Source organism: Oryctolagus cuniculus, chromosome 5 (assembly GCF_051225735.1).
Source record: "Oryctolagus cuniculus isolate XC-2025 breed Fujian yellow rabbit chromosome 5, ASM5122573v1, whole genome shotgun sequence".
In the NCBI taxonomy this organism is placed as follows: domain Eukaryota; kingdom Metazoa; phylum Chordata; class Mammalia; order Lagomorpha; family Leporidae; genus Oryctolagus; species Oryctolagus cuniculus.
The window spans coordinates 3,239,589-3,265,776 of record NC_142871.1 but is presented as its reverse complement, the minus strand read 5'-3'; the positions used below and the strand labels follow the sequence as shown (position 1 = coordinate 3,265,776).

The window sequence follows — 26,188 nt, the reverse complement described above, 5'->3', positions numbered from 1 at the left end:
TTGTAACCCATGATATGCAGGTCTTTTCAAAGGAAAGCTAAGTGATGATGGTTACCACCAATTATGTTCAAGAAAATGCTTATTTGTAGGAATATTGAAACCTTTAAGTCAATAAGGCTTTAATTTGTCTTTATCTGGTGTAGCAGAAAATTAATAAATGAACAAGGAAGGTTAACTTTGTGCAATAATGTGAAAAGTAATCATACAGGCTGACACTTATCCATCACCTTCTGTGTGCACTAGCGTCCTCAGGGCTGCACATGGACAATGTCACAGTGAACATTAGTCTACACATACACACCAGATCAGGAACACACATGAACATTTGTGTCTTCTCGTTTTAAGGTGAAGACAACACAGAATAAGTTAAAAATACTCACTAAATTGAATCTCAAAGCACATGTTAAATATTCAAATCATCTAATAATTATCAATTATTTAGTATAAGAAAGGAAATTGGTTCTCCAACTTCAATAATTTTCTGTCTTAGCAAAATCAGACAAAGGAAACAGGGAAACAATGCAATAATATCAAAAACACCAATTCTACTTGTTGAAGTCCTGCTGCCTGCAGGAAACTGTTAGGTGTGAATTAGATCTTTTCATGAATCAACAACACTATAAATCTCTACTTTAACTTACAGATAATTTAAAACTCGCATATACAACAGGGCATCTTCAAATGAATATATATAGCACCTACTTTGAACTTTCATTCTCTCTTTTTTTCCATAAAATAACTAGCTAGCTGATTTGTTGACGGTCATATAGATACTTAGTGGCAAAAATGAAATTAAAGCTCGTGTTACATGATTTCAATTTAATGCTATCTCAGAGCCAATTCCTGACATCTATATACCTGTTGGTACTTCTCGCTTTTAAAGTCTGTACTTCAGGTGGTGTCATTTCGTTAACATGTTCCCATGTACTTCAAAAAGTTCATGAAAATGAAATTGGAGGATAAATTTATTTTGGTGCAATACCTTGAAATCCGTGCATAGCTTTTGCATAATACACACTCCATTAGCTTTCCTAAGACTCTCATACATGTGGATTTCAGTTATTTGGGCACCACAACACCTGCTCTGCGAACTACACCCCCATGGATGTCTTGAAGAGCCCTGTGTGGTGGGGGGAGGCTGCACTGAGGACGTCTGTCTCTCTGTTCCCAGAACCTCTGTCAGCACCCCCAGCACAGCCTGAGCTCACTCATGCGATTTGCTCTGCATAAGAGAGGGCACTAAATGTGGTGAAGCCGACACCTGAAAACTCACTTCACTTGGACTCCAGCTACTTCTTCATAAGAAACTGCAGGCTGGCCTTCCTGGAAAGGTGTGAGATACACAGAGACCTGGGACCGTCAGAGACCAGCCAGCACCCAACAGGATGACCAACTGACCCCACAGTCAGGGCAATCCCAGCAGACTGCAGCCCAGATCAGCAGAGTGGCCCAGCCCTACACTCATGAAAATAACAGGTGGACATGTATAACATCACAAAAATTTTTTAAGTCGTTTGCCAATAGCAATAGCTAACTCATTTCTATCCTTATAAATCCTGGCAAGACACGAAACACAACACAGCAGTCATTCAGCTTAAATGACTATAAATATATGCTTTGCGTTATTCATATCATCGTGTGCTGAAATAAGAATTGTCCAAATGCAGCTCGTAGTGGGCATTGTAAAACAGGATTTTCTGAACACAAAAAGTGAGTTTACATATACACTCATTTTTCATTTTTCATCTATATCTTGCTTCATTCCTTTTTAAAAAATGAAATGGCTTAAACTATAATATAAAAACTATATATATATATATCTTACTTCTGAACTAAACACTTCAGGTTAGAACTGTCACAAAGAGTCAAAAGGTCACGTACCCCAAGGATGTCTTCCACTAGCAGCGTCTTCCTGGACTTGGCCACGTAGGCAGAGATGGTCGTACCCTGGGTGATGGGCCCGGCAGGGACGAGGCGGGGCCTGCCTTCCTTTAAGCCCGGCGGGGTGAACACACACAGGCTCTAGGAAGAGTGAGAGTTTCCTGTACATTTGCACAGTACAAAAAGGCACTTGGGTGTTACTTAGTGGCCATGAGAAGTCTGTGAGCCAATTGAAAAAGAAAAGATGTGGAACAAGGGAAGGTGCTTCACGATTAAACTGGAGTACCTGGGACAGAAGTTCCTTCATATTGCAAACTCACACACAATGTCATAGCTTCAGAACAGGTCTCTGATGAAAGCACATGTGCAAAATCCCTTCAGATAGCCTCCTACTTAGATAAATTAAAAATAACAGGGGCCGGCACTGCGGCGTAGTGAGGAAAGTCGCTGCCAGCAGTGCTGGCATCCCATATGGGGGCCAGTTAGAGTCCCAGCTGCTCCACTTCCTATCCAGGTGGTGTCACGGTTATGGCCTGGGAAAGCAGCGGAGCTTGACCTAAGTCCTTGAGCCCCTGAACCCATGTGGAAGACCTAAAAGAAGCTCCTGATTCCTGGCTTTGGATTGGCATAGCTCTGGCTGTTGTGGCCAACTGGGGAGTGAACCAGCAGATGGAAGACTTTCTCTCTCTCTCTCTCTCTCTCTCTCTCTCTCTCTGCCTCTCCTTCTCTGTATAACTCTGACTTCCAAATAAATAAATAAATCTTTAAAAAATTAACAAAATGGGAGAAAAATGTATCTTGTCACTGGGCTCACGATCTCATACCAAAAACAAACCCTCTGCCCAAACTTCCTACAGATGTGACACAAGGTGTATCTGGAAACAGGAGCAGTGGCTACAAGTCACAGGACATTATTTCTCTCTTGGCAGAATCCGTTTTAAGTACTTATTTGAACTTATGTGAAAGGCAGAGCAACAGAGATGGAGGGAGGGAGGAGGAGGAGGAGGAGAGAGAGATCTTTCATCCACTGGTTCACTCTGGCCATGACAGCCTGGACTGGGCCAGGCCAAAGCCAGCAGCCAGAAGCCATCTTGGCCTCCAAAATGGTTGGCAGGGGCCCAGGACCCTGGGCCATCTCTTGTTGCCTCCCCAGGCACATCAGGGGGCAGCTGGATAGAAAGCAGAGTACCTGGGGCTTTAACTGGTACCCAGACATGGGATGCCTGCGTCACAGGCAGTGGCTTAACTCACTGAACTACAATGCCAGTGCCTCTCAACAGAGAGTCAGGTTTAGTCTGTGCAAACTTCTTGGCACATCTGGGTGATGTTTCAAAATTTTTCGAATTATTGGGTGGGAAAATAAAGTACTGAAGATATTTTTAAAAGTAGGATCATTATTTTGATGAAAGCAATAATAATTCTCAATTTTCCACTAAATAAAAAGTGCTAATTGAAATAAATCCTTTAAGGTTTGGGGGCAATATTTTAATATAATTTATCAGGATTATCTACTAAATTTGAAAAAGATTAAAGTTTAGGTAAATTCTCCTTATACTTCATTTTACTTTATCTCAAATGGATTGCTGTTACTTAAAAGACTGAAGACCTTTTCAATCAGTATTATACAACCTTCTTGAACTAAACATATTCCTACTAATATTCACTATAATCAAGGTAATTTTAAGAGTGAGATGGTGAATTGCAAGTATCTATTAACAAATAAGTAGTTTTCAATATTTGTAATATCAGAAAACTCTTCAAACATTTTTCTTAGAATTGTAAGATAATAAATCCCGTCAACTTGAGCTCCTTAGCTAAACCAGCAAGAAAGAGAAAGGAAGCAGAACTTGGCTTAACCCTGGCTGCTTTAAAAAAAAATCACCACTATAAGTGATTAGAAGCTAATTTCAAAATTCTTACATTCCCAAGTGTACATACAAGGTTAAGGCTGGGTTTATTAGTATCTGCTATTGTATAATGCTTCTGAAGAATATATTGTGATTCTCCTAAATAGGATTAAGTTTTAAGCATGTTATGTACTTGTGATAAAAATTACATGTAACATGGTAAATGACAAGAACATATTTTTATTAAAAAACTAGAAATTAGTGCCAATGTTTTTTACATTACTGTATTTCTATCATGAACCAATATTCAAATAGGATAGAAAAAGCAGCTCTGTCACTAGATGTCATATCTGTCATTGTCTAGGTATAACTCAGCTGTCGTCACTCTGTCTTAGGATTGCAGGAAGAGTAGAAAATTGATCCTAGTACAGTAAGAGAATGATTGCAAAAAAATTAGCTATGGTATATCTACCATGAAGAAAAGTCAGAACTGACAGTGATTTTATCAGACCATGAGAAAGCTAATCATAAGAAGGATGCGAGCAACTGTTCCTTTTCTCTACCAAAGACACAACCGCAGCAAATAAACTGAACTGAGTGGTTTGAAAAACTTTTAAAACAACATGCCATGAGAGTAACAGAAAGCAAACTCTGGAACAAGCTTCCAACAGTAGTGTTGGATTTTTTTTTCCCTTTTTTGAGTCCTAGTTGTTGGCTTGGCTTGTTTGAAGTTAAACATAACACGTCTTTTCCAGATGACTTAGCTAGGGGCATTTTATGGCTAAATTTAACATCTTCAAGCTATACTTAGCTGTACAGTTCAATAATGGTGGAATACCTTAAATGTTCTTCTATTATTATATGATGATTTATTTAATATTATAAAAGGTAAACTATCTCTAAGTCGAGTTTCTATGTGATGCACAACAAATAAGCAAATGCCACATCCCAGGGTATATGGAAAGCTAGCCTTTCTATCAGGCTTGCTGAAATAAAAGACTAAAAAACCTTTTCATTATTTCAGAAAATCTGTGAACTTTCTCTATACACAATAGCTATGAAAAATTATGGAATTCTTTGCAGTGGGAACTGAATACTTAATTTACTAGTTAACTCATGATTTTATTCATCTATTTACCAAAAAAATGTTTCCAAAGAAAGCTGAGGGTAACTTTTTTTTATTTTTATTTTTATTTTTTTTTTTATATTTTTTTGACAGGCAGAGTGGACAGTGAGAGAGAGAGACAGAGAGAAAGGTCTTCCTTTGCCGTTGGTTCACCCTCCAATGGCCGCCGCGGCCGGCACACCGCGCTGATCCGATGGCAGGAGCCAGGAGCCAGGTGCTTTTCCTGGTCTCCCATGGGGTGCAGGGCCCAAGCACCTGGGCCATCCTCCACAGCACTCCCTGGCCACAGCAGAGAGCTGGCCTGGAAGAGGGGCAACCGGGACAGAATCCGGCGGCCCAACCGGGACTAGAACCCGGTGTGCCGGCGCCGCTAGGCAGAGGATTAGCCTAGTGAGCCGCGCAGTGAGCCGCGGCGCTGGCCGAGGGTAACTGTTAATAAGATATTGAGTACATTGTGTTACGAAGGCCGGAAGCGTAGGCAGAATTGAAAGGAGGACTAATCTAAGAACAAACACCTTTTCCCGTGTTTACTGCACACTTCACACTTTCTGTCCTCTCTACCAGGGGGTTTCCACTCTTTATTGACTCGTTTTTGCCTCCATTCAATTCATCCATGTAAAAGCTCCCTTCATTTCTGACTGAAGATTAATTGTTGGTTTGAATCGAATGTTTTGTGACATTTGATTTTTATGATTATTGTTTTGTAGCTGAATAAGTTGATACATTCCTGTTAATTGCAGATAGTGAGGAAGGCTGAATTTTAAACAGACTTAGGGATGGGAAAAGGTTGATGAAATCTAGCTGTATTTACTACACAGAGATAGTCCCCTGAACAGTCGTGCATTGAATAGCTATCTTTCGCCCACTTATTTATTTGCCACTTTCATCATATACCAAATCCTCCAGTATAATTGATTCTGTTTCTGAATACTCAATTTCACAACACTGGGTTAATTTTTCCATCAGACTGTTTTAATTTTTGTACATTTTATAGCAAAGCAAGTCTTACTTACTTTGCTTAATATTTCAAAATAATAATTTAAATAAAGATATATATATGCAGCATTTTTCATCAGTGAAAAGTCTACTTTAATATTCAGAAATGTGTAACTAAATTTCAAGAAATTTACAAAAGGGGAAGGGGATTTATTTTTAAAAATTAATATAATTTTAGAGCTTTCTATAATATGATATAAATTTCCTTGTTGTTAAATAAGGTCTGCTTTTTATTTATTTTATTTGAGAGTCAGAGAGACCAAGAGAGCCTCCATCCATTGGCCCATGCTTGCGTAGTCAGGCTGAAGCCAGAAGCCAGGAACTCGGTCAAGGTCCTCCACACAGGAAGCAGGAACCAAATAACTTAGGCTACCATCTGCCATCTGCCAGAGTGCACATTAATAGAAAGCCAGAAACCAGAGTAGAGCCAGGACTAGAATTCAGGCACTGAGAGACAAAGTGTGTGTAAGAGAGAGAAAGAGATCTTGCATGCACTGGCTGACCCTGGCTGACTCCCTAAATGGATGAAACAGCTGAGGTTCAGCCAGGCCAAAGCTGGGAACCAGGAAACCCGTCCATATCTCTCACATGGGTGGCAGGAACTCAAGTACTGCAGGTTATTAATCCACTGCCCCCAAGGTGCATTAGGAGGGCACCGGATGGGAAGCAGAGTAGCCAGAACTTGAACTGGCACTCAGGTCTGAGATGCCAGTGTCCCAACAGCTTAACCTGCCAGTATCATTATCTCACTCATGAGACAATTCAGGTTAATAGAAGATAAATGAAAATATTATACTCCCTCTATTTTCATAAAAGGATAAATGAAATCATCTTCAGATAATATTTCCGGAAGACTCCTAGGCATGTGTTTATTGTATCTAATTCATCTATAAAATCTAGCATGAATTGAGTCTGCAATTAATTTTTACTTTAATATTGTATAGATTTATGAAAAATGTTATTAGTGTACATATTTTTTAGGCTGGAGACAAAAACAAGTATAAACAGGGAAAAATTGGGGGAATTCAAACAGCACCCATCATTACCCTATCCAAAGGAGACCAGCTGCCTCTAGGGCATCAGCCTGGGCAGGGCTGTGCGGAATCCTCACCCACACCTGGGAACTGGGCTGGGGGACCACAGCTATCACCCCCATGGCCCAACTCACACAGACGACACTGCCTCAAGAGCGGGAAGTCAACTCAATCGGAGGCCAGCTAGCGTTAGGGGATAAACATAATGGTGTTTAATTTTTCTGTTTTCTCACGAAACAGCCAAACTGTGTGCATATTTCTAAAGTTAGATGACTTCAACTAGTAGTCATAACAAGTAAATTGATTCAGTGATGTCATGTAAAAGCATTCGAATTATAAAAAACAATGTGGCAGAAAGAAATGACTTGGAGGAAAATCAACAAAAGAACATGCTAATGAAGCTATAAAACATCATTTTTTAATGAAATGTGAAAATTTGATTTATTGGTATCTACCAAATAGATGTCCACTTCTTTTGGTAAACACTTGCTCTCACCTTCCTTTCCACATGCAATTCAAAGATCACTTTATCCATAAAACTTCATTGTAATGGGAACACTTCAACTCACAACCAGTTAAATTTTAGAAATACTTTTTAAGATTAAAAACATTTACGCTCACTGTAATTCCCCTTCGGAAACACTAGATGGCACTGGATAGTAAATAAATTCTACGCAGATGGGCATGATTGGGTCCCACATTCCTCTGGAACTTGAAATATGAATAACTAGCTTCCTTTCCATAATTCTTAAAAATAAACCCACTGGAGTGCATCATGCAATTGAAAACATTCATAACTATGGAAATCTAAATACAAAGATTGCAATATTTTAAAGCTATCTTTCATTATTTATATAAAGAGAACAGATTTCATATATTCCATATATACAATTATAAGCCCATAATTTGTTATCCCTCCTTTTATTCTTTTAATTTCTGTGATACTGTACTTTTAATTTACCTTACAGCCATGGGCTTAGTCCTCCACTTAATGAATTCAACAAGCAGAAGGCAGAAAGACCATTGTATGTGGCATTTTGCTTTATAAAGTTCAACCCACGAAATATCTATTGTAGAAACTTCATTACAGCTCTCCCTTCATTGTAGACTAAACCAATCACAAACAAAAAGTGACCTTTTCCAATTTACTTCATTTATTCATTGAATTAAACTTCCTGATTAACTTTACGGCACCTGCTTTCCTTTGGTCTGCACTTTCCAGGAACAAAGGACAATTTGGATTTTTGTAAAGCTGATTTAACAGGGCTTTTCTTTCAATAGCTGTGTCTACCACCCTTGTAATTTTCTTGGAATTACATAATGAATTTCACAATCATATTTTATGCTTAATTTTTAGTGCATTAACTATTTAGTTTGCTTTCTATTTTCCGCCTACCTTTCCATGTTTTCTTTAAATTTTCCCTTTCTGGTAATGGGACTATCATCTGTGAATTCTACTAGCAAATTTAAATTATAATTTTCATATCAATTTCAAAATTAACTTACAAGAAAAATAAATAATTACTTTTTAGGTGCAAAGTGTTATGATCCCAGGGTGGCTGTTTGGTGTAGTATTTAAGATGCTGCTTGGGATGCCTATATCCCATCTTGGAGGGCTGGGTTAAGGTCCCGGCTCCACTTCCTGTTCCAGCTTCCTGCTAATGTGACCCCTGGAAAGCAGCCGGTAATGGCTCAAGCACTTGGGCCCCTGTCACTCATAAGGGAGGCCCAGTTGAGTTATTGGTTTTTGGCTTTAACTTCGCCCAGCCTCAGTTGTGGACACTGGAAATGAGCCATCAGTTGGGAGAGCTCGCTCTCTCTCTCTCTCTCTCGCTCTGTGATTTCTAAATAAAAATTATTTAAAATTTTATAATGCTTCTCATCTTTACTCTCTTTTACATATTTATTTGAAAAGCAGTTAGAGAACAGAGAGAGAGTGATCTTTCAATTGCTGGTTCACTCTCCAAACGGCTGTAACAACCCGAGCTGGCCCTGGCTGATGGCAGGAGCCAAAACTCAGTCTGGTTCTCCCACGTGAGAGGCAGGGACCGAGCACTTGAGTTATCACCTGGAACCACGTAGGGTGCACATCAGCTGGAGTTTAAGTGGAACCAGGACTCACCCCCAGGCACTCCAAAATGAGATGTGGCGTTTTAAACACTGCACTGAATGTTCGTCCTTTTCCTTATCACTTGATGTTAGTTTATACAGCCTGAAAATTTTTATCTCAGTGTGTTTGAGTTGTGTTATTATACTTTTGTTGCTAAAGTATGTAATTTTTGTCTTGAAAATTGAATTATTTAAGAAAGACTTACTGGCTATAATTTTAAAAAGTCCACTTTTAAGGAGATTGATAATTATTTATGTATAAAACAAAGAATGTAAGAAAATATGCAGTATCAATTTTTACTTGTAAAAAAAGCTTTATTTTATTTTGTATGGTTAGCTTACATATCAAAAGTATAGAGCTTCTTTGCAAGAAACACAGATTAGATAATTTGATCAACACTCTTGAAAATTAAGCAAGTTGTGGTACAGTGGGTGACACTGCTGCCTGTGACACTGGCATCCCGGGTGAGTACCAGTTTGAGCTCTAGTCCTCCACTTGCAAACCAGCTCCCTGCTAAGTGCCCGGGAAGACAGCAGGTGACAGCCCAGACACTTGGCTTCCTGCCACCCACAGGGAGACCTGGATGGAATATGTGACTCCTGGCGTTAGCCTGGCTCAGCCCTACCCACTGTAGCCATGTAGGGGGTGAACCAGCAGTTGGAAGATTCCTTTCTTGGTCTCTGTCTCTTTCTCTTTCTCTAACTCCGTCTCTCAAAAAATCATTTTTGGAAAAGTTTTAAATTACTTAAAGCTTGAATAGAGTAAATGTTACAAATAATTTATAATACATTTTGCACTGGGAAGAATGGGAACAATTCACAGAAAATCTAAAAGGAAATAAAGGGCCCCTGTGAGGTAACTGAATCCCACAGCTGACTTCTTCATGAGGGCATCAACGGCATCCTGGACAACTCCCAGGGTGAATATATGACTGCAGACAAAACTCAAACCTTTCTACGTGGGAAGCGCCACAAGAAACTTTGCACAGGGCCCAGGAAGACAACAGGCTACTTTCTCATCTGAGGCTGAAGGAAAAGCCACTTAGTCCCACCAAGGGACTGCAAGAAAAACCAAGTGAAATCTGGTCATTTGCAACAAAATGGAGGAATCTGGAAAACATCATGCTGAGTGAACAAAGCCAGTCCCAAAGGGACAAATACCATATATTCTCCCTGATCAGCGACAACTAACTGAGCACCAAAAAGGAAACCTGTTGAAGTGAAATGAACACTTTGAGAAACAGTGACTTGATCAGCCCTTGTCCTGACTGTTGAGGTACAACATAATACTTTATCCATTTTATTATGTTTTTTGTTCTAGTTAATACTATTGGTTGAACTCTGTAATTAACACACAATTATTCTTAGGTGTTTAAATTAACTGAAAAGTGATCCCTGTTAAATATAAGAGTGGGAATAAGAGAGGGAGGAGATGTACAATTTGGGACATGCTCAATCGGACTTGCCCCAAACGGTGGAGTTAGAATCGTGCCAGGGGATTTCAATTCAATCCCATCAAGGTGGCATGTACCAATGCCATCTCACTAGTCCAAGTGATCAATTTCTGTTCACAATTGATCACACTGATAGGTCTAAGAGTCAAAGGGATCACATAAACAAGAATAGTGTCTGCAAATACTAGCTGACAGAATCAAAAAGGGAGAGAACGATCCAACATGGGAAGTGGGATACACAGCAGACTCATAGAATGGCAGATGTCCTAAACAGCACTCTGGCTTCAGAATCAGCCCTTAAGGCATGTGGATCCGGCTGAAAAGCCCATGAGAGTACTCTAGGCATGGAAAGCCAAGACACTCTGGGGAAAAAAAAAGAAAGAAAAGAAAAGAAAAGAAAACAAACCCTAAATACAAGATCTCTGTGAGTAAGACCCCACCAGAAAGAACGGGCCATCAAAGAAGGAGGTACCTCTCTCTGAAGGGAGGAGAGAACGTCTACTTTGACTATGACCTTGTCTAAATAAGATTGAATTCGGCAAATTCAAAAGGTTTCCATACTTGGCAACTCATGACAAGAGCCTAGGGTGATTACTGATGCCATAAACAAGAGTGTCAATTTGTTAAGTCAACAACAGGAGTCACTGTGCACTTACTCCTCATGTAGGATCTCTGTCCTTAATGTGTTGTTCATTGTGAATTAATGCTATAACTAGTACTGAAACAGTATTTTACACTTTGTGTTTCTGTGTGGGTGCAAACTGATGAAATCTTTACTTAATATATACTAAATTGATCTTCTGTATATAAAGATAATTGAAAATGAATCTTGATGTGAATGGGATGGGAGAGGGAGCAGCAGATGGGAGTGTTGTGGTTGGGAGGGAAGTTATGGGGGGGGAGCCACTGTAATCCAAAAGTTGTACTTTGGAAATTTATATTTATTAAATAAAGGTTAAAAAAAAAAGAAAGACCAAGTGATGTTGAAATTAGTACTGGAGGGAAAATAAAACTCTCATCTGAGGGCGGATTTGAAACTTGAATCAGACAAAGGTACTTTCAAGAAAATGGGCAAAAGACACACTCAGACAACAAAAATGGGGAGTGCTTCCTATCAGCACACGCTTTAAAGATGATCCCAAAGCAAAGAGCTGAGATGCAGGAAGAAATGTGGAGCAAAGGAGGTGGAAAGAAATGCCTGAGTGAACCCGACTTCAGCAAGGGCTTGCCACGCCCAGAAGTCCCTGGGCGGAGGGAACAGGAAGGGCCCACTTACTTCGGTGCAAAGAGTGCATGCTGGGAAAATACAGGAACAAGCAGAGTAATTACTGCCCAAGCATTATCCTCCCTTCATGACGTTGTATTCTAGTGAGAGACTCAGTAACTCTACCCCCGGGCTTTCAAAACCTGAAAAAATCACATAGAAATGACGAACTTGTGCTGTCTTCAGTTGTAGGCCCCTGTAGAAAGGGGACAGGATTTCCTGGAGGAAGCCCCAGCCCACAGTGCTGAAATAAATCCAACACAAAAGACTCGGCCAAGAGATGCTGTTTGTAATGCAGGGAAATGCAAACCGAAGCCAACAAGTGTGTAAGCTGCAAGAGGTCAGGCCTAAATGTTGTCACATCAGAAAAACTCCTGACTGTGAACAACCCCAAATAGAAACACAGTAAAAACGAGTTACAGCATCTATTTCTGATATGGGTGTTAAGTCAACTGTAATGTAAGAGTTTTTTCTTTTTAAGAGCTTAAATTTTCTTATCTGGAGCACCAAAGTCTAAATTTAGATACTTACATTATTGCACTCTCCAAGGAAATACAGTGCAAACCCATCAGCTTTCGTGGCTGCCGAAGAAAGAAAAAGGGAAGTCACCGATCTCAGTGAAAGAACAGAACACATGAATTTTCAATAATCAGAAGACACAAATCAGATTCAGAATATAAATATCTTTTGAATGGATTTGTGAAAATGATCAATGTCCATGCAGTTAATAAGGTAATTCATGGTTTTTTTTCAATAACATACTTAGGATATTTTCATGTATTTTTCATCAATGACTGCAATTTTTAAGATTTAACATCCTCAAGTGCATCTAGCAATCAACATAATGCATAAGAATGTCTATGTTAAGCTTCAAATATTAAAGTTTGAGAATATTTCTTAAATTAGAGAACTGTATTTAATTTTTAAGGTGTTAAGAAATACCAGAAATGATATTCAAAACACTTCAACAAAAAAGAATCATGTATACATTCACCTGTCTCCTAAAGTGAGCCCGATGTGTCTGATCTGATACCGTTTCAGGAGTCTCTGAATTAACAGCATTACTCGTAGGGGTACTGCCTGAATATAAACTGCTGTGTAGCTCCTTTTCACCTGTGTGCTTTGGGTAAGATATTTAGCTTCTCTATTCCATGGCCTCCTCATTAGCAAAACAGTGACAATAATAGAAACCACTTCATAAGTTTGTAATAAAAGAAGTGATTTAATACACAATATGCATGTGAAAGTACCTACCACGTGGTTTAGAACATAATAAATGTTATCACTATCCTATAACAGGAATATTTTTATTCTCAAATAAAAAGTTAAAAGATACAATTATCATAGTGGGTATTTTTAAAAAAATCATGTGCTAATAAGAAAAGTGCATCCTTCTAAAAACCTATTTTCTGATATAAGCTGCCTCATTCTATTCACAATACCAGCCATTTCTTACATAGAATATGAAGTTTTTAATCTACTAAATAAATTTAAAATACTTATTCTCTCCTAAGAATCAACTGTTTTATTTAGAAACCTGTGATTTGATTCAATAAAAATATTTTCTACTCAAAACTAGGTGTTAGAAGATAATAGTATATTCCTTTATACACCAGGCAGATATTTGCTTGAAATTAAACAATTTAGGAATTTTTAGGTTTGACTAATTCTGGTAGTTTCATCACAAAATATTTTCATTTCAAACTCAGTCCAACCATAGAAGGAAACAAGTGAATTCCACCTGTCTCTTAGTAAGCTAACTATTTTTTCCACTTACTTCACAATGGAGTACAAGAATCTTTGGTAGACACTTCTGTGAGGAATGCCAACACTCCTTACCTATCTTAATGATGCTGCTCAACTCGTAGAGTAGCAGCTGGTTATCTCCCCCCGTGTCCAGCCGTTGTTCTATGTAGCTGTTCAGTTCATACACAACCCCTTGCATGTTAGTATCTTGGTACTTTGAATAAAAAATAACAAAAAAATAAATGACAGAGCTAAATAGTATACAACAAACAGCATTGCTTTGTAAGATATACGATTAATATATGACTTCATATACCAGCTGCTTTTAGAGCATGATTAAAATATAATCATCTATTATATAAAACAGAATGACAATTGCTATGATTTATTTCAAATTATTATACTAAATGTTAACATTATAATTTTGTCTCTGACGTTTCATATGTAATGTAGTAGGCTACTGAGTTAGCACAGAGAGTACAGAGTGTGCAAGGGTGGGAAGGGTAATACACTGGGAAGTCAGCCCCAGGCACTGCACCTGCTCCAGGCTTCTCTGCTCTCACTCATAGCTCAGTACCTAAACAGGAGAGGGAGCCTGCACCGCACCCACCATTTCCACTGCCGCTGTCCCACAGGAAGGCCCCCTGACTAGGCGACAACAGCAGCTGAATAGGCAGCCCCCAGTCCCCAGCCCGTCTCAGGACAAGCTGTGCTGTCTCTTCTCTAAAGTCATGAAACAGACGCTTCTGGCTAATTTCTATAAAGTTTGCCTGAGTAAACTGATCCTCCAAACAACAAACACTGTAAACGTGCAAAACAAAATATAATGCCATAACTCCTGGGCTTAAATTACTCCTGGGCTTCCCCCGCTGCATGTGGGATTGTACACAACTCCCCAAGGATGGCCCGCCACACCCCACAAAATGTGGTCATCTCCCAACCTGAAAGCTTCATTCCTTACCTCCCAGTCCCCTCTGCCTCACTGTCGCAACCCCAGCCACCTTTCTCTCAAGTATCTTTCACCCCTTGTTCCTGAACACAGTTCTCAATAAATATTTGTGGAATAAATTTAAAAAAATGAACCAGTCAATCTTTCAACAAAAATGCACCAAACATCCTGACGATGTACTACAGCAAGCACTCTTCTAAGCAGTAGAGATCCTGTAGCAGTGAACAAAATTAAATTATGTTCAAGAATCTTCCACGGGATTCCAAGATGGTAGAACAGGGAAAGAGAATAATGTTCTACACTAGGAGAAAATAGTAAAAGTAATAATAATAAAAAAAAATAAAATAAAGAGGAAGTACATTCTCAAAGGAGAGTTAGAAAACTGCAGTGGAAATTCTATGGAAGGAAGAGCGACACAGGAGATGTGTGCAGAAGCTGCAGATGTGCATGGACATAACGCATGATCCGGCAGCTGAGAGCTGGAGAATGCATGAGATCAGACTGTCACAGCCCATTCCACTGGTGTTACAGCTGGATGGAGAGCCTGGCCTGGAGCCCTAAGGGGGTTAACACAGTGTACCTGCTAATACAGTGAAAAGAAGGGGCATATTTCTCTTTCCTTATCCCCAGCCCAGTGGTGTCTGGAAACTGGCTGACAGAGGGTGCCTGCCATTTTGGACATAAGGAGCAGCTTCAGTAGCACTTGTGTGTGTGCCCAGCAACTGGCGGGGACAAGAGGCCATCTTGTCAGCAGTAGTGGTGGCAGCAGCTGGGGTGCCTGCAGCTGTCAACAGGTGGGGAGAAGGACCACTGTGACATCAGTACCCACTGCAGAGGCTCATGTGTGTGTCGGTGAAGGTGCGATTATGCCAACAGAGGTGGTCATACCCTTCTTTCTGCTAATAACAGGAAATCTCTCACACTCAACTTGGGTGTCACCCTGGAGACTTGCCCCGTGTTAGAGCACTGACCAGAGCTCCCAGTCCACACCCATAACACACCACAGGTACTGACTGGAAGGACAGACACTCCTCTAAGACACAGAGGCACAGTTCAAAGATAAAAGACTTCAGAGGGAAAACCCAACAACCATTTACACAAATGTCTACAAATAAATGCATAAATTCAAGAAACAAGAAGGAAAACAAGATGACCTCCCAAAAGGAACACAACAGCACTTCAATATTAGAATTCAAAGACAAAAATATTAATTAAATGAATGAAACTGAATTAAAGATTAATGACAGGATCATTCAGAAGCAATGAGAAGCAAATTAATGAGTTAAATAAATTCATAAATGACATGGATGAAAAATATTACCTTGACATTGAGCTTTTGAAGAAATATCAAGGTAAAATGTTAGAATTGAAGAATTCAGTGTCAAATAAACAGTACAGTGGAAAGCCTTAACAACCCACTTGGTGAGGCAGAAGAAAGAATACCCAAGCTAGAAGATAAATCTTTGGAAATTTTTTAGTCACACCAAAAAAAGAAAAAAAAGGAAGAAAAAGAAGCAGAAGCAGAAGAAGAAGAAATTGGAGAAATTAAAAACAGTGTTGGAGATTTATGGCATACTATCAAATGACCCAACACATACAGGTCTTAGGAGTTCCTGAAGGTGTGGAAAGGCACAACAGATTAGAAGGTCTAGGTAAAACAACTACAGAAAACTTCCCTAATTTGTAGAAAGAAAGGGATGTCCAAGTACATGAGGCACATAGAAATCCTAACAGACATGACCTGAAAAGATCTTCCGCTTAACACATTGTAGCCAAGCTTCCCACAGTAAACCATAAAGAAAAGATCCTAAAAAGTACAGGAGAGAAATGTCAGATTACTTTCAGAGAATTTCCAATTAGACTCACAGCTGACTTATCATCAGAAACCCTACAGGCTAGGAAACAATGCAGATATGTATTGCAAGTCTTAAAAAAAAAAAAAACAACTGTCAAGCCAGAATACTGTAACCTGCAAAGCTCTCACTTATGAATGATGGTGAAATAAACCTTCCATAACAAACAGAAGTTGAAAGAATTTGTCACCACTTGTCCAGAATTACAATATGCTTAAGGAAGTATTACACAGAGAAACACAGAAAGACAGTTATTATGAAAGAATATGAAGGCAGCAAATCTCCCAGTAAAAATACAAAGCAAATCCAAAGCAAATAATAGGGATATTTATGGAAAAATGACAGGGCCAAGCCATTTTTTTTCTATTTTTTTATTTATTTGAGAGACAGAGTTACAGACAGTGAGAGGGAGAGACAGAGAGGACTTCCCTCCACTGGTTCACTCCCCGAATGGCCACAACAGTCTCAGCTGAGCCAATCTGAAACCAGAGGCCAAGAGCTTCTTCTGGGTCTCCCAAGCGGGTGCAGGGGCCCAAGCACTTGGATCATCTTACACTGCTTTCCCAGGCCACAGCAGAGTTGGATCAGAAGAGGAGCAGCAGGGACTAGAACCAGCACCCATATGGGATGCTGGCGCTGCAGGCGGAGGATTAACCTACTGTGCCATGGTGCTGGCCCAGGCCAGGCCATTATTTATTAATAGTAACCTTGAATGTAAATGGCCTAAACTCTCCAATTAAAAGATACAGGCTGGCTGAAAGGATTTTAAAAAAAAAGGGCCATCAATTTGTTGCCTACAAGAAACACCTCATCAACAAAGATGCAGGCAGACTGAGAGTGAAAAGATGAAAACAAATTCCACGCTAATGGAAAGCAAACATGAGCAGGCATAGCCAATGCTAATAGCAGACAAAACAGACTTTAACAGAAAAGCTGTTAAACCAGACAAAGCAGAGCACTATGCAATGATTAAGGGATCATTTCAACAGGAAGATGTGACTATAATAAATGTATATGCATAGCTGGGGTGCCTGGCTATTTAAAAGAAATGTTAATGGATTTAAAGGGAAACACATACTCTAATACAATGATAATGAGTGACTTCAACATCCACTTTCCTCAATGGACAGATCAACTAGACAGAAAAGTCAACAAAGAAACAACAGAGCTAATCTACACTATGGACCAAATGGACCTAACTGTTATCTACAGAACCTTTCATTACACAGTTGCAAACCATACATTCCTTTTATCAGTTCATGGAACTTTCCCTAGGATAGAACATAAAGCAAGTCTCAGCAAATTTAAAAAAAAATTGAAAGCCTATTATGCAAGTTTTCTGAGTGAAATGGAATGAAACTGGTAATTAAAAACTCAAGAATCCCCAGAACATATGGAAACACATGGAGACTGAACAACATGCTCCTGAATGAAGAGTGTGTCATAGAAGAAATCAAAATAGAAATAAAAAAATTTCTGGAAATGAATGAAGATGACAATATATCAAAACTTATGGGATACAGCAAAAGAAGTGTTAAGAAGGAAGTTTATATCAATGGGTACCTACATCAAGAAATTGGAAAGACTCCAAATAAATGAACTATCATTGCATCCAAGACCCAGAAAACTAATAGGAAAACCAAATTTGGTAGGAGAAAAGAAATAATTAAAATTAGAGAATGAACAAAATTGTAGCCAAAGATATAAGAGATCAGTGAAACAAAGAGCTGACAGGGATATGGGAACTGCTGCCATTCAACAGGGTTTCCTGATTCAAAGGAAAGACACGATGTTGGTGTGGCTGGGCCCAGTGGCAACACTGAATATCCTGAGAAAATGTGGGTGCTGGTACTACAGTGGACAGAACTGAAGCTGCAACCTGATTTGACAGCAGAGATCTTCATCATAGACTACCTGATCATGGTGTCCCTAGAAGCAAACAGTGAAGCCTACAAAAGTATTGGGGTTTGATAGTTTAAGAAGTAAACTTCTGGCATAAGCACACATAAGTCTGACTTGTTTAGAAAAGAAAGTCAGAAAACCTCTATGGATGCCTAGATGTGAGCAAAGTTAATGAAGAAGGGTCTTGATTCACAGCACAGATTATCCCCTACCTTCCCACAAAAGGGCTGCAGCTGTCTCCCTGGTAACTGCACATGGGGGCAGAGCTCTCCACGCACAATGATTCTCGAGAGACCCTAGCAGCATGGGGTACACCAGACAGAGGGCTTATGCTGATAAGGTGATCAGAGTTTTGGCTCAGGTCCATCTCCTAACCGAGCCCACTCATTTCTCAAACATACCTGGTGGAAACCACAGTTTTAGAACATACTTCTCAGACAGACATGCTGAGAAAACTGGCAGAGTCCCTGTGAAGAGGGATCTCCAAATAGGAAAGTGGACTTGCAGAAATCTGATGGAAGACCTTCCCAGACAGGGATTAAAAAAATACTAGAGGTATAAAAAAGAATATGGCCAAAGAGCAGCAAGCTAGAAATCAGCCCAGCCATGACTTTTTATTTTTTAAATCTTTTTTTAGTTATTTATTTGAGAGGTAGAGTTACAGACATAGATATAAAGACAGAGTAAGGTCGTCCATCTGTTGGTTCACTCCCCAAATGGCTGCAATGGCCAAAGCTGAGCCAATTCAAAGCCAGGAGCCAGGAGCTTCTTCTGTGTCTCCCACGTGGGTGCAGGGGCCCAAGCTCTTGGGCCATCTTCCTCTGCTTTTCCCAGGCCTTAGCAGAGAAATGAACTGGAAGAGGAGCAGCCAGGACATGAACTAGGGCCCATATGAGATGCTAGTGCTACAGGCCGAGGCTTAGCCCACTACACCACAATGCCAGCTCCACTGTAGTACCAGCACCCACATTTTCTCAGGATATTCAGTGTTGCCACTGGGCCCAGCCACACCAACATCGTGTCTTTCCTTTGAATCAGGAAACCCTGTTGAATGGCAGCAGTTCCCATATCCCTGTCAGCTCTTTGTTTCTATGCTTCATCACTGCCTGCTACTATTAGTTTCCTCCCTATTGCTGCCACTCAAATCTCTTCTGAACAGAGCGAACTTTAGCTCTCAGGTGTGTCTGGCCTCACATCCACTGCTTTCCTGGGCTGTGCTATGCGTATATGAGATTTGATATCCCCTAACTTAGCCTCGTGGACCTCACCAACTTGGCTGCACACACAGCCATGGTGAATCACTGCCTCCACACCACTCAGATGCAGTTGTTGACTTCCCATTGCTAAAGTTTTACCCCGTTAGCAGCCATGACTTCCGAGCTATGTTCTAGCTCCGGATTCTTTCCAAGTTCAGTTCTTAGACAAGTAGTGTTAGGATTGTTAGAATTTTCATGGAAATCATTAATAGCCAAGATTCAGATGCCTCTAACACATGGCAGCATTGTGTAGTGTCACAGGTGTTTATTTTATCAACTATGCACAAGATCCTATCAGAGTGTTTTCCAAGTTTTGAAGGACTCCAGATAAAATTTTCTACTCTAACATAACCCCGCTTTAATCAGAACCACTAGTTCTGTAACCCCTCCCCCAACAAGCTTATCTGAAAAGGATTCTAATGCACAGCAATGGTGAGTCATGAGACAGACTTAGTTACAAAAGCAGACACTGAACCCCAGATGCAGCCATGCGAAAGCTCTCATACTTATAAACCTACTCCAGACACGTCTTCTATGTGAACCAACACGTTCTTTGAAGAGCTCTTCATGCTGGGGTGGGGGTACGGGAAGGAGCCCTGGGTAGGTTAGGACGGGGCTCCTGTCCCTATGCAGCTGGCATACTGACTTCTTCTCTCCCCATGCAGTTCTAAGAACAGGAGCTTTAACAGTGACCCTGTGTGTGCTCAGATCAGTCCCCAGCTGGTATCTGTCACTGTAGGGCAGGGAACAGGATGTCATGATAACTGAGAACATGGAGACATTCTGGGGTATGGACAATTTATCATGAAGCTTCACTTCACATGTCTGGGCTGTCATTTTTTCATTTGTTTAACAAGAAGGATGGATCATATTATCTTTAAAATACTTTTCAAAACTAACTTTCTATGATAATTTATGACCAAGGTTTTAAATTATTTTGTTGATAGGCTTCAAATTCTAATCTTTAACCTAAAAAAATATGTTAGCACATCCTGTTTCCTTTGGTTGCTGATTATAATTGTATAAATATTATCACAGCAAAATATTTTACTATGATTATTATTCTGTTTATATAACATTAACTCTCAAGTTAGGGGCATATCTACGTACTCAGTGAATCATTCAAACAATCATATAGTATAAAAATTGCAATGACTTTCAAACATGAAATAACAGGGATAATTAATATCTGGTTGTTAGCCTTAGGATTATTTTGTTACTCATCAGTACTGCTATGACAGGAAAGGCAGAGCAACAAACGAAGATCACTGTCAAACAGTACACTTCTCAGCTGCTCTTTTTTCCCAAATAAAACTCTTCTTTAAGGAATACAAACTTTATGCATTTCATAAGTACAAGCAGAGGAATATAGTGATTCTTAACACCATATCCACCCTCCCACCCACACTTCCAGCCCTCCTTCTCCTCCCTCTCCCATTCCTAGTCCCATTCTCCACTCCAATTTGCATGAAAAAGACCCCAAAAAACGAAAACAAAAAACAAACTGTTCCTCAACAGTTGAGACAAGGCTGTTCAAAGTCATTGCTTATACAAGTTCACTTCTCATTTTTATAAACTTAATTAACGTTGGAGAAGGACCCAAGAAATACATCTTTTGTGAGCACTTAGACATAATTATAATACAACACTTTGAGGACAGAGGTCCTGCATGGGAAGTTAGTGGACAGTGACTCCTATTGTTAATTTAAGAGTTAATACTCTTATGTATGATGTCAGTGATCACCCGAGGCTCTTGACATGAGCTGCCAAGGCCATGGAAGGCTTTTGAATCCAAAACTCCATCAGTATTTAGACAAGGCCATAAGCAGAGTGGAAGTTCTCTCCTCCCTTCAGAAAAAAGTACATCCTTCTTTGATGACCACTTATTTCCACTGAGGTCTCAGCAACCGAGGTCCTTCATGTAGGACATTTTGTCCATAGTGCCTTGGCTTTCCATGCCTGAAATGCTCTCATGGACTTTTCAGCCAAACCAGAATGCCTTTAACGGCTGATTCTGAGGTCAGGATGTTACTTAAAGTAACTGTCATTCTATGAGTCAGCTGTACTGACTGCTTCCCATGTTGGAGCATTCACCCCTTTTTAATTCTATCTATTATTATTACCAGACACTTATTCCTATCCACATGATCACTTTAACAGTTAAGATGGTATTTTTACCATCCAGCTTAAGGGGATTTTTTTTAAACTGTACCCTTAGATATAAATCTGTAGGAATGTATGCTTAACTATACAGTTTTATAGGTACAAACATCATATACTTCATAATAACAACTTTAGGAACTTGGTGATTTCTTCCCACCATGCGCACCCTCCCACCGATACTCCCACTCCCCCTTTCTTCTCTCTCTCTTATTCCCACTCTTATTTATTTTATACTGAGATCTATTCTCAAGTGACTTTATACATATATTATTAACCCTATGTTAAATAAAGTATTCAACAAACAGTATTAAAAAAAACTTCCTCAACAGTCAAGACAAGGGTTCTTCAAGACATGACTTCTCTTAGTGTCAATTTCACTTCTACAGATTGTGTTTTTTGTTTGTTTGTTTGTTTGTTTACAGGCAGAGTTAGACAGTGAGAGAGAGAGACAGAGAGAAAAGTCTTCCTTCCATTGGTTCACCCCCCAAATGGCCACTATGGCTGGTACACTGCACCGATCCAAAGCCAGGAGCCAGGTGCTTCCTCCTGGTCTCCCGTGCAGGTGCAGGGCCTGAGCACTCGGGTTATCCTCCACTGCCTTCCCGGGCCACAGCAGAGAGCTGGACTGGAAGAGGAGCAATCAGGACAGAATCTGGCGCCCTGACCGGGACTAGAACCCGGTGTGCCAGCGCCACAGGCAGAGGATTAGCCTAGTGAGCCGCGGCACTGGCCCAGATTGTGTTTTAAGTGCTCTGTTAGTTATCACAGGTCAGGGAGAATATATGGCATTTGGCTCTTTGGAATGGACTTATTTCACTAGATATCATGTTTTCCAGTTTCATCCATTTTGTTGTGAATGACCAGATTTTTTTTACTGCTGTATAGTACTCCACATTGTACATATCCAATAATTTTATATCCAGTATTCAGTTGTCAGGAATTTGGGTTGATTTCATGTCATAGCTATTGAGAACTGAGCTTCAATAACATTGGGGTAGAGTTAACTCTTTCATATGTTGATTTCATTTCCTTTGGGTAAATTCCCAGGACTGGGATGGCTGTGTCATATGGTAGGTCTTTATTCAGATTTCTAAGGAATCTCCATATTATCTTCCATAGTAGCTTTACCAGTTTACATCCCTACCAATAGTGGATTAGGGTACCTTTTTCCCTACATCCTTACAAGCATTTATTGTTTGTTGACTTCTGTATGAAAGCCATACTAACAGAGATGAGGTGAAACCTCATTGTGGTTTTGATCCGCATTTCTCTGACAGCTAGTATTCTTGAGCATTTTTTCATGTGTGTTGGCCATTTGGATTTCCTCTTTTGAAAAATGTCTGTTTAGGTGGCAGTGCTGTGGCGTATTCGGTAAAGCCACTGCCTTCAATGCAGGCATCCCATTAGGGCATCAGTTCAAGACCCGGCTGCTCCACTTCTGATCAAGCTCTCTGCTGTGGCCAGGAAAAGCAGCAGAAGATGGCCCAAGTGCTTGGGCTCCTGCACCTGTATGAGACCTGGAATCAGCTGTTTGCTCCTGTCTTCAGTTTGGCCCAGCTCCGGCCATCACAGCCACATGGGGAGTGAACCAGTGGCTATAAGACCTGTCTCTCTCTGTCTCTCTCTCTCTGTTTCTCTCTTTGCCTTGCTGTAACTCTGCCTTAGAAATAAATAGATAAAAATCTTTTAAAAAAAGAAAAATGTCTGTTTAAGTCACTTGCCGATTTCTTAACTGTTATGTTTGATTTGTTATGGTGGAGTTTGTTGATCTCTTTGTATATTCTGGTTATTAATCCCTTATCAGTTGCATAGTTTTCAAATAATTTATCCCATTCTGTCTGTTTTAGGAACTTCTTCTGTGTCCCCCATGTGGCTGCAGGGGCCCAAGGACTTGGGCCATATTCCACTGCTTTCCCAGGCTATAGCAGAGAGCTGGATCAGAAGTCGAGTAGCCAGGACTTGAACCAGCACCCATACGGGATGCTGGCACTGCAGAGAATGAACTTACTGGCTACACCACAGTGCCTGCCACAAGGGTGTTGAATTTTATCAAATGCTTTCTATGCATCTATTGAGATAATATGTGGTTTTTGTTCTTCAGTTTGTTGATGTACTGTATCACACTGATTGATCTGCAAATGTTTAACCATCCCTGCATAACAGGGATAAATGCCACTTGGTCCAGGTGAATGATCTTGCTAATATGTTGCTGGATTTGATTGGCTAGAATTTTGTTGAGGATTTTTGAATATATGTTCATCAGGGAAATTGGTCTGTAGTTCTCTTTGTTACATCTTTTTCAGATTTAGGAATTAAGGTGACGCTGGCTGCATAGAAAGAATTTGGGAGGATTCCCTCCTTTTCAGTTGCTTTCAATAGCTTGAGAAGAACTGGGGTTAGTTCTCTGGTGGAATTTAGCGGTGAAGCCATCAGGGCCTGGGCTTTACTTTGTTGGGTGAGTCTTTACTACTGAATCAATTTCCATCTTGGTTATGGGCCTGTTTAGGTTTTCTGTGTCTTCATGGCTCAGTTTAGGTAGGTTGTATGGGATTTATCCATTTCTTATGAGATTCTGCATTTGTTGGCATAGAGAACATTGTAGTAATTTTTGGTAATTATATTTATTTCTGTGGTGTCATTACATTACTTTTTCATTTCTAATTTTATTAATTTGGGTCTGCTCTCACAGTTTTTTTGTTAGTTGGGCCAATGGTGTGCCAATTTTGTTTATTTTTTCAAAAAACAGCTCTTTGTCTTAGTGACCTTTTTATTGTTTTTGTTTCAATTTTGTTCATTTCTTCTCTAATTTTAATTATTTCTTTTCTCCTACTAGCTTGGGTTTGGTTTGCTGTTGTTTTTTCTAGATCCTTGAGATGCACTGATATCTCATTTATTTCCTGCCTTTCTAATTCTTTGATTAGGCACCAACTGCTATAAACTTTCCCCTTAACACTATTTTAGTTACATCCCATAAGTTTTGATGTGTTGTATTGTCATCTTCCTTTGTTTCCAGAAATATTTTGATTTCTCTTTTGATTTCTTTAATGACTCACTGTTCATTCAGAATCACGTTGTTCAGTCTCCCTGTGTATCACATGTTCTAGAGATTACTGAGCTGATGATTTCCAGCTTCATTCCATTGTCATTCAGAAGATGCATGGTATGATCTCAGTTTTTTTCTAATTTTCTAAGACTTTCTTTATGGCCCAGTATGTGGTCAATCCTCGAGAAAGTTCCACGCACTGGTGAGAAGAATGTATATTCTGAGGCTGTAGGATATAAAGTTCTGTACATATTTGTTAGGCTCATTTGGTCTGTATTATCCATTAACTCTGTTGTTTCTTTGTTGATTTCCTTTATTTTTTAAGATTTATTTATTTATTTATTCATTTGAAAGGCAGAGTTACAGAGAGGCTGAGGCAGAGACAGAGACAGAGACAGAGAGAGGTGTCTCCATCTATTGGTTCACTCCCCAAATGGCTACAATGGCTGAAGATGGGCCAATCTGCAGCCAGGAGCCAGGAGCTTCTTCGGGGTCTCCCATGCAGGTGCAGGGGCCCAAGTACTTGGGTCACTTTCTACTGCTCTCCAAGGCCATATCCTTGCTGATTTTCTGTCTGGTTGATCTGTCCACTGCTGAAAGTGGGATGCTGAAGACAATTACTACTGTATTTGAGTCTGTGTCTCCATTTGGATTCCTTAACATTTCTTTTAAATAGCCAGGTACCCTATAATTAGGTGCATATACATTTATAATAGTTACATCATCCTGTTGAATTGATCACTTCTTCATTACATAGTGCTCTTGTCTCTTTTAACAGTTTTTGTGTTAAAATCCATTTTGTCTGATATTAGGATGGCTATGCCAGCTCTTGTTTGGTTTCTGTTAGCACGGAATATCTTTCCATCCTTTTACATTCAGTCTGCATGCATCTTTGTTGGTGAGATGTGTTTTTGTAGGCATAAAACAGATGGGTTTTGCTTTTTAATGCATTCAGCCAGACTGCATCTTTTAACTGGAGAATTGAGTCCATTTACATGCAAGGTAACTATTGATAAGTAATGACTGCCCAGCCATTTTTCCTATTTTTTACTTTGGATTTCCTTTGTACTTTACTGAGAGATTTTCTGCCTTTACCTTCTTTTGTAGTGATGACCATCTTTCTGTGTTTCTGTGTGCAGGACATCCTTGAGTGTCTTTTGCAAGGCTAGATGGGTGATGACAAATTCTTTCAATTTGTTTGTTATGCAAGTTCTGTATTTCACTTTCATTCATAAATGAGAGCTTTGCAGGGTACAGCATTCCAGTTCCATGCACTGGTGAGAAGAATGTACATTCTGAGGCTGTGTGATATAAAGTTCTGTACATATTTGTTAGGCTCATTTGGTCTGTAGTATCCATTAACTCTGTTGTTCCAGTTTTCCTCTTAAGAGTTGGAATATGTCTTGCCATTGTGTCTTAGCCTGTAGGGTTTATGATCAGAAGTCTACTGTGAGTCCAATTGGAGAGCTTCTGAAAGTAATCTGTCATTTCTCTCATGCACATTTTAACATCTTTTAATGTGTCATGTTGATGATCTTTTCTGATCATGTCTATTAGGAGTTCTA

The 26,188-nt window shown here is 39.7% G+C and overlaps 1 protein-coding gene across 12 annotated transcripts in view; it reads right to left on the bottom strand.

Annotated features, from left to right (window-relative positions):
• PDE10A (phosphodiesterase 10A) overlaps positions 1-26,188 on the bottom strand; it is a 645,525-nt gene that overhangs the window by 108,441 nt on the left and 510,896 nt on the right. For all 12 annotated transcript variants that reach the window (XR_016233540.1, XM_089332463.1, XM_070073294.2 and 9 more), the window contains 3 exons: positions 13,551-13,671; positions 12,243-12,292; positions 1,882-2,022 (listed from right to left, as the gene is read on the bottom strand). Coding sequence is in view for 11 of the 12 variants with exons in the window: in XM_089332463.1 (XP_089188589.1) it covers positions 1,882-2,022; positions 12,243-12,292; positions 13,551-13,671 (312 nt within the window). In the remaining variant the exon portion in view is untranslated. The remainder of the gene's footprint in view (positions 1-1,881; positions 2,023-12,242; positions 12,293-13,550; positions 13,672-26,188) is intronic.